The sequence below is a fragment of the Herpailurus yagouaroundi genome, unplaced genomic scaffold (genome assembly GCF_014898765.1).
Source record: "Herpailurus yagouaroundi ecotype Mexico unplaced genomic scaffold, PumYag 77, whole genome shotgun sequence".
Lineage (NCBI taxonomy): Eukaryota > Metazoa > Chordata > Mammalia > Carnivora > Felidae > Herpailurus > Herpailurus yagouaroundi.
Window position 1 is genome coordinate 37178329 of NW_024412388.1, and position 13507 is coordinate 37191835.

Here is a 13507-nt window from a genome sequence, read left to right on the forward strand (position 1 = left end):
TCAGTGTTCTCACCTGTATGATGGAAGAAGGTCTGGAACATGAGAGAACATTCAGGGCTTTGCTAGATTTCCCAGTCTGGATGAAGGCTGGAAAGGGGAACCTTCTCCCACGCTTCTGTGTTGAGTCACTTACAGAATCCCTCAGTCCAACCTGAGGCCCCTGTATATCCTGACCTCTCCCCACCCATAACCTTCCAGGCCCACTCAAGCTACATGTCCTCAGAGGCCATGCTGGCCTGTTCCCTGAATATCTAAATAGCCAACTGGTCCTGAGTTGCTCAGGCCTATGTTCTAATCCAGGTTCTTAAAACTGCTATGTCTCTATGCACATGGTGACCAAGTTCAGGTAATATTAGATGATGGCTCTGGGGGCTCAGAGAAGGGCTCCACCCAAATCAGGTGGAGCTCTAGCCATACTGTGGCTCCCTTCACCCCACACTACATACAGCTCTTGGGGGTGGGAGAGTAGGAATCTCAGCAGAAACCTCAAAAAAGAAGCTACAGGGGCGCCTGGGTGGCGCAGTCGGTTAAGCGTCCGACTTCAACCAGGTCACGATCTCGCGGTCCTTGAGTTCGAGCCCCACGTCGGGCTCTGGGCTGATGGCTCAGAGCCTGGAGCCTGTTTCCGATTCTGTGTCTCCCTCTCTCTCTGCCCCTCGCCCGTTCATGCTCTGTCTCTCTCTGTCCCAAAAATAAATAAACGTTGAAAAAAATTAAAAAAAAAAAAAAAAAGAAGCTACAGTGTTCTTCAGGGCCAAGGTGGGGGTGGGTGGGGGGCATCCTTTACTCAAAGGTGGAAGCTCTGCCCCAAGATGCAGAGTGGCTGGCTTCTTCATTCCCTGCTTTAAGTATTTTTATGGATTTTGAACAAGCAGGAAAACAAAGCCTTCTGCAGTGGCTGCCCAACCGAACTGCCCTTCTACCCCCAACACATGCCTCTCTCAGGAACCCCTCCTGCCAAGTTTTGCCCTATGGGGTGGAGGTGGGGGCTCTATCCTCTGTCTTGCTGAGGCACCAGCTCTCTCTTCTGTATCCTCCTTTCTCTCTACCTCTGTCCAGTCTTCTCTGAGCATCCCTGTCTGAATTTCTCGAAGCAGTTTTGTGATGTCTTCCTGATGTATTCAGACATTCTCATGTAAAGTGCAGGCCTTAGCCACACAGTTCTGAGATAAATTTACCTTCCCTGCCATAGTGGATTTCAAAATAACTACGAGCCCGGAGCCTGAACTTTCTAAGAGTCTGAGCTATCCAGTCATTGAGGAGGTAGTGGGTACCTGTCACAGGAAGTGTGCAAACAGAGCTACCTTTTAGAATGCTGGGCTGGGCCTCCAGCTCCTAGAGCAGTGAAAGCAGGGATACTGGGCACCAGGAAGGGAGCCAAGCCAGGCAGATAGCCAAAGACAAACCTGCTTTGGTAAGCTATTGTATGTTACACATTTAGAATTGTACCTGACACAGAGTGAGTATTAGCTGTTATTGTTGATTGTGAATGATCCACAGACTGTGAGTAATGAAGGAGCTCAGAGATAAGTCAGTCACTCACTCCCACACCTGGTCATGAAACACTGGGAAATTGAGGTCTAGAGGGGAAAAGAGGCCCACCACTGTACCTCAGGGGCTGGGCTGGGCCTGGACCCCAGGTCTCTGCCTCCCAGGAGAGTCACTGCACAAAGCCAGGCTGTCTCCTTCTTAGGGAGAGGAAAGAGCTCTAGGTAGCCCTTTGCTAACTCCTAAGAACAAGCTGTTTTCTGCTCTTGTGTGGGCAGCTGGTGGGTGAGGGACAGTGGAATGGCAGCAAGACCAAAACAAGTTGTCTCCTTGGGAATAAGCTCAGGAGTCAGCCCCATGTCTTGCCACCCCAACTTTGAGCTCTGACCAGCACCCAACAAACAGCCTTTTCTCGAGAAGGGCTTCCTCTGCTGTGATTGGGGACTGTAGCACTATATTTCTGCCCTGTCCCTTAACCTACTAGCTCCAATAAGCCACACAGATTAAGGGGTGGGGTGAGAATAGCCATGCCAGGGAACCTGAGCTGAAACAAGGAAAGACTCCCAAGAGACTGAATTCCCCAAAGTCAAGAGCCAACCCTCCCTACTCTGAGAGTCTTAGACTAGGCCAGAAGTTCTGGGTCCAGAATTCCCAGAACCCTGGGAAACCCTTAGTGTCTCCACCCTGTAGAGCTAGGCCAGACGTGACCACACCCGCCAGCCCTCCCCATGGCCTGGGATCTCAGGACAAAGAGCCTTCCCTTCCCCATTCTGGCCCGGCTCCCTCCACAGCCTACCCAGGAGCCATGTGGCATCCAGACCACAGCTTCCCACCAGTGCCGCTTTAGTTTGCCTCCTTTATTTTACCAAAAATAACAATAATAAAGTCTTCCCTCTGTTTCACAAAAATAGATTTCCCGTCTCCCCAACCCCTCTGCAGTCAGCACTGGCCACAGCCTAGAACCCATCTTCCAGTCCTCAGTCCTCCCTGAGGCAATCTCTGATCCCTGGACCCCACCCCAACCCAGAGCCTCCAGCAAAGCTGCTGGGTCAGTGTTTCCCCCTGGGAACTTCTCCAGAGACAGCTGTCTCAGGTCCAGCTGGCTGGCCTCAGGAGTCTCATACACTTCCCCAGAGATCAGGCAGCTTCTGGGCCACTGAGAGGGGCATGACTTTGGAGACTTGGCTCAGCAGACAGCCCCAGCCAACCTGAGAGGCAGTGGGGCACTCTGGCATTCACTAGAAGTCTTTGCTCAAAGCAGGAACAGTTGTGCCCTAGAGAGGGGCTGTCAGACCATCTTTCCACATGCATCTCACCTCCCTATGTAGCAATCCACAGGCCCTGAGGTGGGAGTCAGGACCCCTGGTTTCTACTCCAACTCCATAAAAGCCTTGCTGTGAGGCCTTGGACAGTTTCTCCCTCCTTTCTTCAGGGCTTCCGTTTCCTCCTAGGTACACAGTGATTCTGTGAGACTGGATAATCCTCAGGCCCTTCGTGGCTGTCCATCCTCGCCTCCCAGTGTAGAGGCTCTTGGAGGGGAGGGCCCCGCTTCTGCTTCAGTTTCCCCACCTGTGGATCTGGGCACAGGGCTGGGCATGGCGGTGCTGAGTAATGGAGTGTCAAATCAACAGTTTCTCTGTGGATAGCTATCCAACCAGCTGGACTGTCTCGGGGATGGTTGGGAAGGAGGCAGGTCCTTGCAGAATGGGGGCTTTCCAAGCCTAGAAGGGTCCATTCACTAGTAACACATCTTCAGTGTCCTGGGATGGGAGAAAAGACTCTGGAGTTCCCCAATTCAAGTTCCACTGGCTCCTTGGGCTGGAGGATTATTTTGTGCTGCGCTTCAGATCCTGAGAGCCAAGTCTACAGATTCTGGGAGCTAGATTGGAGTATATGATTTCCAGCTTAGGGACCAGAGGACCTTTGTGGATATAAGGGATCAACCCCAGCCCTCAAGAGGCTGTCTATAATCAGGCTTTCTTGGAGGCAGAGGGATGAGTGAAATGATAGTTCCTGGGTATCTTTGGCTGAGCAAATCAGAACGTGTGTCCGTGGTGGGCCAGGGGTGTAGGTATCCAGGGCAAGACCCCCTCCTTACCTCCCTATAGCTCCCCAGAACTCATGCTTATGGAAGACGGTAGCCTAAATGTTAAAATATAGAGCTACATCTACAATCACATTTTGTGCACTTTTACACATGGTCAGAGTGGGGACGACCTGTCATCACTCCTACAGTGGTCGTGGTCTGGTGGTCCCAATCCCTATTAACTTCCTTCTTCCTTCCCTCCTTCCTTCCATTCATCCATTTACCTAACATTTATGGAGGGCCTACTATGTGCCAGGGAGGATCTAAAGCAGCTAGTTCTTATAGACACACCCCACGGTGAAAACCACATACACACACACATACACTCACACACACTCAGAGTCATCTGTATTCACTCACACAGATTGCTCACTCTCTAGTACCTTTCTTGCTATCACTCAACCACATCCACATTCCCCAAATAGGCAAGGGAACCACCATGGAAGGGTCAAGTATTGGAGCAGAAACCTAGCCAATCCCACCCCTAGACTTCATGTGGAGATGTAGCTCCTTTTTTCCTTCTGTTTGACCACTTTTAAGCTCTCCCCTTCTCCATTCATAAGCAGTCAAGGGGCATGTGGGCAGACTCCTGAGAACCACAAGTTCAGGGGCTTTGTGTGTGTGGAAGAGTCCCAGGCACTTCAGATTTCTCTGCTACCAGACTACTGAGGGTTCTCTCTCCAGCCACTCTGTGTTCACATGGTCCATCTGACAGTCAACAACTCCAGACCTGGGTTCAGTGACAGATCCGCTCTGTCATCTCCCTCTGCAGAGACATAAGGCGGAAAGGGATGGGTCAGAGCTCAACCTACCAGGCAGCCCCTTCCCAAACTATAGAGCCTGGCTGTTCTTCTGCCTGAACCTGGCCCCTTCCTGCCCCCACTCCCAACTCCAGACTATAGACAAGTCTGTAAACTGGAACTTGAATGAATTCTCTATTAAAGAACAGAATCCACTGCTAAATGAATTGCCTTCTTTTAATCTATCCACTTGGGTATTGGATTTTCTTGAAGTAGATAGCCTTTGGATCTGAAAATTCTGAGGCTAGCCTTGGTTGGAGAGGGCAACAGGGGCCTTACCAGTGGCTCTAGCTCCCGCTGGTCCACAAGGCTGAACTCGCGGATGAAATAGTAGAAGTGTTTATAGCAGGTGTTGACATGTGCCTCAGCCCCCATGCTGAGGATGCTGTCAAAGTGGTGAATGTAGACGTGGACAAAGACACGGAAGAGGCGGGTCAGGATCTTGGTGCAGACCTGCTGGAAGTTCTTGGGGAAGGGAACTCCTAGGGGGTGGGGATGGGCAGAAATGGTGGGGATCAGCATCCTGGTGATGAAACACTGCCCAACCCTGCCCTCCCCATTCCAGGCCTAGGATGGCCACTTCCCTGCCAGGGACAGAGAGAGACCATGGTCCACTTTCTCCCCACTTCCCTTTTGAACAAAGCACAAATCTCACTGTGCCCCTCCCTTGCTGAAATACAAATCATCTCCCACATTTTCCCATCACCCTGAGCAGGACTCTGCAACTGTGCTTGGGTCACTGACCAACCCTTCTTTGGCTATGATGAAAGTTATGTTCAAATTCTCCACAGGAATATGTGTGTCTGCAGGTGCTGTCCTGTGACACCTGGGTTACAATTCCAAGGCGAGTTTATCAACATCTAGGGTCCATTTTTAAAAACATTGGTCTTTGGGATTAAGTTCTGACTGCACAGCATGGTGCCTGCTCAAGGACTTTCATGATCTGATCCTGACCTCCTTCTCCAGCCCCACCCCAACCCTTCCTTTTCATAACATTCACACAGCAGGTCCCAGATCCCCAATCCCGAGAACTACAAAATCCTCAAGAACTAGTTCAGATATCTCTCATTCCTTCAACTATTCAATAACACTTACGAAGAACCTTCCATCTTTGAGCCAAGTTCTGTGCTGGGCCCTCCTCACCTTTTGCTTCATATGGTATGGGTACCATAGCCTTATAGATAGGATAAAGTAGAAGTGTGTGACGGTGACACACGACAGTGAAGCCACTTGCCCAAGGCCATGCTTCTTGATTAGACAGACTGAAGGCAGGATTAAAATGCTGTTGGCACTGCACTGCTGTGACCCGCAGAGATAAATGCCACAGCCCCTGCCTGAGGGAAGCCCGGTACCTGTGAAAAAGACACAATTTCTGCACAGCCCCTCACACTCAGGGTAGAGATCTTGGTGGCAATGCCATCTTCTCTGCTGTGGCAGAGTCATCCCCAGGGTTAAGGTACAGACACCTGGGGCTCACAGTCCTGAGTTAGAAGAGGCTACAAGAGAATAAGAGCCCAGACACAGGCCCACACTGGTCCACTCTGCTCCATACTGGTCCTCACTGCTCTCAGGTGGGGTTAAGCCCTGCCTCCCTGTGAGCCCTACTAGGCCCAGCCCATATTCCTCAGACTTGTCCTGCCCATCTAGACTTGGGGCCCTGGCTCTTAAGAGACCTGAGCTGCACTTCTGAATCCCTCCTGATTCAGTGCACTGCCTCTGTTGGCCTCAGTTCCTCCTATGTGAAATGCAGATGCCCACTGTTGGGCATGATGGTGCAGGAAATGGCAGGCCCCCAGCTGGGGAGGGGCTGTGAGCACTGAATCATGACTCAGTGCCCAGCCTCTCTCAGTATTCAGACATCTCCCCTCTGGGCTTGACCACCCTGCCCAACCCATCTTTGATTCCTACAGCCTTGATGTGGAGGAACGAGAGGCCAGGTGGGGGTGGGGCTGCTGTGATGAATAGGGTGTCATGCCTGCTCAGCTCCTGGGCTGACACCCGCTCTTGCTGCCCTTGGGTGGGGAAGCAGGGCCAGTGTGACTTCACTCATCTCCTCTCCCCACCCTCACGGGACCAGGCTGTCCAGATGAGATAAGAAAAGGCCCCTTGGCTTGGGCCTGACAAGGGAAAATTCTGCCCTCTGAGCCCCCTGAGGTGGAGATACAATCTGGCCTTCCCAATCCCCACCCCTTTCCCTTTCCTGGAGCAGGGAGTCAGAGGGAGCTCCCAGGAGGTTGCAAGTCAGTCAGCCAAGGCAAGGTGACCGGTTAGGAGCACCTAGAGACATCTGTTCTAGAAGGTTCTGAGAATCATAGTGGTCTTGCCAGGGTGGTTCCTGGAAGGACACTTAAGCCTCAGACAAGGGCCCCAAACAGAACCACGTAGTCCTAGGTCAAGATGCCTAATTTTGAACAGACACTTAACCTCTCTGAGGCTGTTTCCTCTTCTACAAAATAGGGATGAAAATCATGCCCCCCCCCCCCCCCCCGCCACCCCTTACGGAATTGCTGTGTCAGACTAAATGCCTCATCTGTAGAATGGCCTCTCATGGCTCCTTCCCTCCCTGGCCAGGCCTGATTTGCCTGCCAGGTGGCACTCACCAACACGAGTGGGAAAGACGTCCTCGTCATTGATGAGGCCCTCAATCCAGTCCATAAGCAAGGCCATGTAGCGCGGCGCTGAGAGCTTGGCAGGCCGCCTATACTGGCGCTCGTCCTGCCAGCGGTACTCATAGCGGGGCCCTCCGGCCATGACCGGGCAGCTAGTCTCACTGCAGCGCTCAGCCATGGTGCCATAGATGAGGTTGATGCGATTGAAGAAGTCCACCACGTGCACGGCGATCCAGTCGTCGATGTTCTCTCCTGGTGGCAGCCTCACCACAGTGCGCAGGTCCAGGCCTGACTTGAGTGATGCCTGTGCCTTCTTGTACAGCTCGAAGCGCTGTGTGCCTGGTTCGAAGCGCTTCCGAGGCCGGAATGTCTTGTCCTTCGCGAACACCTGCTTCAGGCACAGTGCCATGGCCAGGCGGGGCTGAGGGCAAGGTGTCCGGGGGCAGGACCTGTGGCTGCCCTGCCAGGGCCAAGGGCACGGGGAGAGCATGGTGGTGAGGTCTTCGCCAAAAGGGCTTTGACTTCCCAATACATCATTTTCCTCTCACTCTCAGCTTTTGGCCCACCTCAGCCTTTGCCTGGAGTCTAAGTCCTCCTCATCCCTTGGTCCAGGGCCCCTGCCCTATTTCCAAGCTACCCTTGCTCCCCCTGCCAAGCGCCCACAGCCCCCCCCCCCCCCCTCTCATTTTGCTACCTCTCCCCTTTCGCTGCATCTCACAGAGGTCTGGGCCTGGGCTCCAAACAGGTGCTCATCAGACTTACTGTTGACTATTAGAGAGGTGGCAGAGGCTTCCTGCAGGCCCTCCAGGAGGCAGGGGCCTGGATAAGATGACCTCAGGGGTGCCCTGTGGACCAGGTGGTGCAGCGTGGGAGAGGCTGGCTGTATTGTGCTGGGGGTTGGGGTAGGGAGCAAGGCCCCGCCTTCAGCTTCCTCTGGGATATCCCGAGTCCATCCGGCCACCGGGGATTCCCAGGGAGGGGGAGGGACTTTTCTACCAAAAATGTACTTTCCTTTTATTACCCCCGAAAGAGGAAAGGGACCTCATGTGGCCAGCTGGTGGCCTCTGAGTGTGGCTGCAGGCACTAGAGGAGAGGGGAGGTGGCAGGTCCAGATGGGTACCACTTCCTCCAACAGTGGCTAGAGATCCCTCCCTACCAAGCCAGCCTCCTCCAGACCCAAAACTGAACAAGCTGCCGGCTCCCCCTGCACCTGACAGTACAAGCTCGGTGAGCACCTACTATGTGCCTGGCACTGGAAAGTAGGGGAATATAGTCAGATCTACCCAGCTGGGACTATCTAGAATTCAGACAAATTTGTTTTGCCTCTTAAATGGAGGCATCCCAGACTCAGAACAGAGTTTGGAACAGCAGGCTTGGAGGCAGGCAGGGGTCCTGGGTTCTAGTCTCAGCTTTTCCATGGCTGGGTGACCCCCGTAGCAGGCATGAGTCTCACCCATGCAACATCCTGGGTCACTCAGATACAGACTAGGTTTCTGGGACTGGTGTGGTAGTCACCTCACCTACGCTGTGCATGTGTGAGCTCTTGGGAAAATCAGACCCAGGTACCTGCTGAGAATGGAATTTAGCCATAGACTGAAGGCTAAGCCTGAGTGTAGGCTAAGCACTGAGCTGTGGCTCCGGGCTGACCTCTGACCTGGCCCTGACCCTTGTCAATTTGAGTCCTGACTCTAGCCCTAGACTGAGGCTGAATACAGCCACAAAAAAAGCCTCGCCTTAACCTCAGAGCTGATATGAAGCACCTTCCTTTCTCACGTCTCTAATAATGCTGGGAAGAATGGAGGAATGAGGACAGGAACAAGGTGACAATTGGGGGAGGTATCAGGTTAGGCAACAAGTCAGGCTAGTGGAGAAGTTTGGAACAAGGATTCTTTCTTGGACCCATAACAGGCAGGCCAGGATGGGGATGGTCAAGAAAATGACAGGTGGTATGGACAGGAGGGGCAGATCTCCCAGCAGGATCTTGTCCTCTTGAAAAAACCCCTTGGATGGGGCGCCTGGGTGGCGCAGTCGGTTAAGCATCCGACTTCAGCCAGGTCACGATCTCGCGATCCGGGAGTTCGAGCCCCGCGTCAGGCTCTGGGCTGATGGCTCAGAGCCTGGAGCCTGTTTCCGATTCTGTGTCTCCCTCTCTCTCTGCCCCTCCCCCGTTCATGCTCTGTCTCTCTCTGTCCCAAAAATAAATAAATGTTGAAAAAAAAATTAAAAAAAAAAAAAAGAAAAAACCCCTTGGAGATGTGGAAAGTCATCTCACCCATTCCCTGATCCTTGACTTCTACCCAAAGAAGTCCCCAGTGTGGCTCCTGAACTTCCTGATCCCAGAGATTTCCACCCTTCACATGCCACCTGCATTCTAAACTCTGCTTGCGGCAGGTGCTTCCAAAAATCATTCCTACTGCAAGTAGGTGGGGTTCCTGGTTCTCCTCCTTTGCACAGCCCCCTTTACTGACAGTTACCAATAGACTACCACCTGAGCATTCATCTCACCCCACCTTTCCTGCCCACTTCCCTCCACCAGCCACCCAGGGCTGTTTCCTGATCCGCCACCCTCCTGCCCCCATGTTTTTCTTCCACTGGTCTTTCTGACTACCCATGACCAAGTTGAATGCTACCTCCTCCCACAGCCCTCTCTACTAAACCCAGAAGCCTTTCTCCTCAGGTGGAAGCTGCCCTTTGGCCATTGTTGCCCCACCCCTACCCCAGCCTAAGTCAGGGCACATAGCTGATGCTCAGGCTTTAAGGAAACCTTACAATCAAGAACTATAGAGTTGAAAGAGCCCTGAAAAATCAACCGACCAACCCACTTCTTGCACAGATGGGGAAACGGAGGTCCTCTTTCTGAGGAGCCACCATTCACAGAGCAAGTTTCTGGTAGGGGATCTCTAATGATTGAATTGGGAACCAGGATAAGGTGGGGCGCAGCCCATGACAATGAGTAAAGGACCATTTTCTTGTACTGGCTGGTCACTGGTCTGGTGGAGGTAAGGGGAGTGGAGGGAGAGAAAGGAGGGGAGTGGGGGGAGAGGAGAAGCATATTCCCACCAATTAGATGAACCTAATTCCTGTTCCCCCAACATGCTGAACCTCCCTCTTGCCCCCACAACACCTTAAGTGACCTGACAGTGAGCTAGACTCCCATCTTCTGGCTGTAGAATGTCAAGACCTGGGTCTTTCCCCCAAGAAAATGTAAGTAAGCTTCAGGAAGGGGAGGGAGGGAATCTATACACACCCCTTGTCTCTTCACTTCCCACTCCCATGCCCTTGCTGAGTTTCCATCCCTCACAGAACCTCTGTCCCTTCCCTGAATCATGGCCATTTCTGCCTCTCAGTCCCTGCTGCTAATTCTCGGTGTCCTTTTACTCCTAAAGTACCCAGTGATGACTCACTCCCTGGGTGGGCATCTGGGTGGGCTTCCCAAAAGACCACAGAATGGCCCTGTCTGTTCCTGACATTTACCACCCCCCTGCCAGAGCCACACCTGCCACTACTCTGATCTGGCCCAGGATCTTGGACAGGGGCTGGACCCACTTTGAACCCAGAATGCAGCTACAGCTGTAGGATGGGTGTGCGGGGGCGCCCTGAGGGCAGAGATCCAAGAGAAAGGTAGGGGCGGGACTCCACGCTCTTCCCACCGCGCCCGGTCACCCTCGCCCACCCCTTGCCCTCCCCCTGAACCCCCCTGACCCCCTCGCCCAGCTGCCGGGACAGACCTGTCTTAGGACCCAGAGGCGCAGGCCTGACGTTTCCGCTCCCGAAGACACGCCCCCCTCAAACACCGCCACCCCCAACCCCGACTTTCACAGCTCTGAGCCTCGGACCCCGGACCGAGCGCCTGCGGCCAGCCTGCCTTGGGGCGGACGTCGCCTCCGGTCGAGGCCACGCCGGGACAGCCGAAGAAATGAAAGTGGCAGCGAGGCTGGGCCGTGCGCGCGGCGGGGGCGCGGGCGCTCACTCACGGGGACCGCCTCGGTCCTCCTCTCTGGCCGCAGGGTCACATCCCCAACACGCTGGGTCGCGTTCTCCTCCCGTTCTCCGGCTGGGCCGGTTCTCTCGCCTGTCCACCGGCCCGCCCGCCCCGCCGGGCCGCGGTCGCCCTCCGCCCCCGCGGCGACGCCAGCTCCGCCCCCGCCCTCCCGGCCCGAAGCGCCGCGGCCGCCGGGCGGGGAAGGGGCGGGGAAAGGGGACCCCCTCCCAGTGCACAGACGCACGCCCGCCTTTCCGGGAAGTCCGAATCGTGCTCCCAGCTTCCCGCTGGGCAAAGGACGGGCTGAGCAGCTGGCCCTGGCCGAGTCCCCTTGGACTTCTGCCACAGAGGCAGCCTCCGCTTCCTCAACTGTAAAATGGGGACAGGCCCAGCTTCTGTGTGGAGCAGAAACAAGGGGCTGCTAGGTAATGGTGGTTTCCTGTCTGTGTTCCACTTGTCCCTGAGCTCGATCAGGATCGGGTCTGCCCTATCCGCTCTCATACCCTCGGTTCCTGGCATGGTGCCTGGCACATAGCTGGCACTTAATTAATGCCCATTTGCTGAGTGAATAAATGCTTTGGTAAACACAAGCTGAGTCCCTCACCCAGCACTGAAAGGACAATGCTCAGATGACAGGCTTACGCACACCCGCCGCCCCCCCGCCCCCGCGACCATGCCTGGGAGCTTTGCTCAGGCTGGGCAGATTCTCCTCACTCCTCAAAGTCACCCCATTTCCCCCACAAGACCTTTGTTCCAGCTCTTCCCAGTTTGAAATATCTTCTTTACCTCCTTTCTTCCAACCAAATCCAAACCTTTGAGACCTGATCTGCTCTCTCTACTTTTCAGCTTAGGTTCCTCCCCTGAGGGCAGACAGATATCCCATACCACGACTTGGGCGGACTTGGGCCGTGGTCCCCAGGCCCAGAGACCAGTTGGCTGACTCTCCTGGGATGGAAGGGAAGGTTGGAGGCCTTCTAGGGTGGGAGGGCCAAGGCAGGGATACGGGCTACAGAAGTCACTCTGGAGGGGTGCAGAAGATGAGCAGGTGTGGGGTAGGGGGAGCTGGCAGCAGGAGGTAGGCATTTACCATTGCACAGATCACTGGGTTCCTCTTGTGTCTGGATCTTCTGCTTGCTTGATGGCATGAGAACAGACTGGATCCTTAAGAATCCCAGCTCCTAGAACTGAGGATTCATTCTTTTGTTAAGCACTTATTTTTGCCCAGTCTAAAGTTCTTTTTTTTTTTTTATATGATGTCTGAGTCTTCACTCTTCCCCAAATCCCCTATAAGCAAACAATCACATGCTCTAGCGTATGCAGAAGGAATTCTAATCTAGTCCTTCATTTGTTTGATATCCTAGTCAATACCTTTATTGAGCATGACTGTGCACTGAGAGCCTGGGATCAGGTGAGGAAGCTGACCCAGTGGCTGACCTCAGGTGCTTACAAGTCAGCAGTAGGTCCAACACTCAGAGCTAATACAAGGCCAGAGCTCAGTCATCCAGAAGTGAGAACACAGTTATGGACTGATGGCAAGCCCTTTGTAAGAGCGGGGTTATCTGCAGGAAGCACATGGAACACTCAAATTGGGCACTTTAAGGAGAGTTTAAAGGAGGCACTATTTAGAGGTGTAGTTAATGTGTAGGGAAACCACAGGGATGGCATATCACTGAAGGGCTAGCAAGAGCAGCCCTTTGCTATCTACCCTAGGCTGAAGCTGTCACCCCCAAGCTGCAGGGGTGCTAGGAGGGAGTGGTAAAAGTGGGAACTATGAGGAGGGGGCTACTGACTGGAGCTGTGGCCTAAGCTCGATGGACATACCCAGCTCAGAGCAGTCATAGTGCAAAGGTCTGGGGGAAAATCCTACCCAAAGCCTGGACAAGGGAACCTCTATACAGCCCATTGAGGTGGGCCTTCCAGGGCCTAAAGCTGGAGGGAGGAGGATGCAGAGTGTGGCTGGAGAGGCAATAGAAGTTAAATGCTTGGCACATGGGCCCAGGGACTATGACTCCACAAAGGAAATAGAAACCGCTTGTGCTTTCCTTATCATTCAGTTCTAAATATTTTGAAATTTCATTGTCATTTCCTCTTTAACTCATGGATGATTTAGAAGTACGATTTTAGTTTCTCAGCCTATGGGAGGTTTATATTTTTCTTGTTGACTTCTAATTATATTGCATTGTGGTTGGAGATCATGGTCTGTAAGATTCTTTGGAATGTGATGTGACTCCCTCTGTGGTTTTCTACATGGTTATTTGTTGTACCTCTGAGCTGAGTTTTATAGGATGGGCAGGAGTTTGCCTGGTAAAGAGTGAAAAGCACAGAATCTTATGTTGTGGGAAATATAAATGATCCATTCTGAAGGAACTTCAAAAGTTCCCAGCTCATCCACAGGGCTCCCTGGCATCTACCTCAATACAAGCTGACAGGCTGGCAGGTGGAAGGGTTGGGAGAAGCCAGAGATAACCTAGGTTCCTCAAACACCTGTATCTCCTTCTTATGGCTCTCAGTCTGGGCTAGAGAGACTGTGTTCTTCCAGACC

At 53.3% G+C, this 13507-nt stretch overlaps 1 protein-coding gene across 6 annotated transcripts; it reads right to left on the reverse strand.

The window, feature by feature from the left end:
• Positions 1-2324: 2324 nt before the first annotated feature.
• MOB3C (MOB kinase activator 3C) lies at positions 2325-11121 on the reverse strand. Of its 6 annotated transcripts, none has more exons than XM_040470121.1 (5): positions 10958-11043; positions 7746-7873; positions 6975-7443; positions 4654-4856; positions 2325-4340 (listed from the first exon to the last, which is right to left on the reverse strand). In XM_040470121.1, exons 3-5 carry the CDS (start codon positions 7390-7392, stop codon positions 4311-4313), a joined length of 651 nt encoding a protein of 216 aa, XP_040326055.1. In that variant the 5' UTR covers positions 7393-7443; positions 7746-7873; positions 10958-11043; the 3' UTR covers positions 2325-4310. The 6 variants fall into 6 exon arrangements, with proteins under 6 accessions (XP_040326055.1, XP_040326054.1, XP_040326058.1 ...); XM_040470120.1 differs by lacking the exon at positions 10958-11043 and adding an exon at positions 10712-10830; XM_040470124.1 differs by lacking the exon at positions 7746-7873 and having other exon boundaries at positions 10958-11121.
• Between the last annotated feature and the right edge of the window lie 2386 nt (positions 11122-13507).

What these genes read in the sequence shown, in the direction of transcription:
- MOB3C (XM_040470124.1), bottom strand. Translation starts at nt 7,392, where the DNA reads ATGGCACTGTGCCTGAAGCAGGTGTTCGCGAAGGACAAGACATTCCGG. An exon ending in CGTCTTTCCCACTCGTGTTG is followed by an intron (nt 4,857 to 6,974) that starts GTGAGTGCCACC and finishes CCCACCCCCTAG; the next exon opens with GAGTTCCCTTCCCCAAGAAC. An exon ending in AGCGGGAGCTAGAGCCACTG is followed by an intron (nt 4,341 to 4,653) that starts GTAAGGCCCCTG and finishes ATGTCTCTGCAG; the next exon opens with AGGGAGATGACAGAGCGGAT.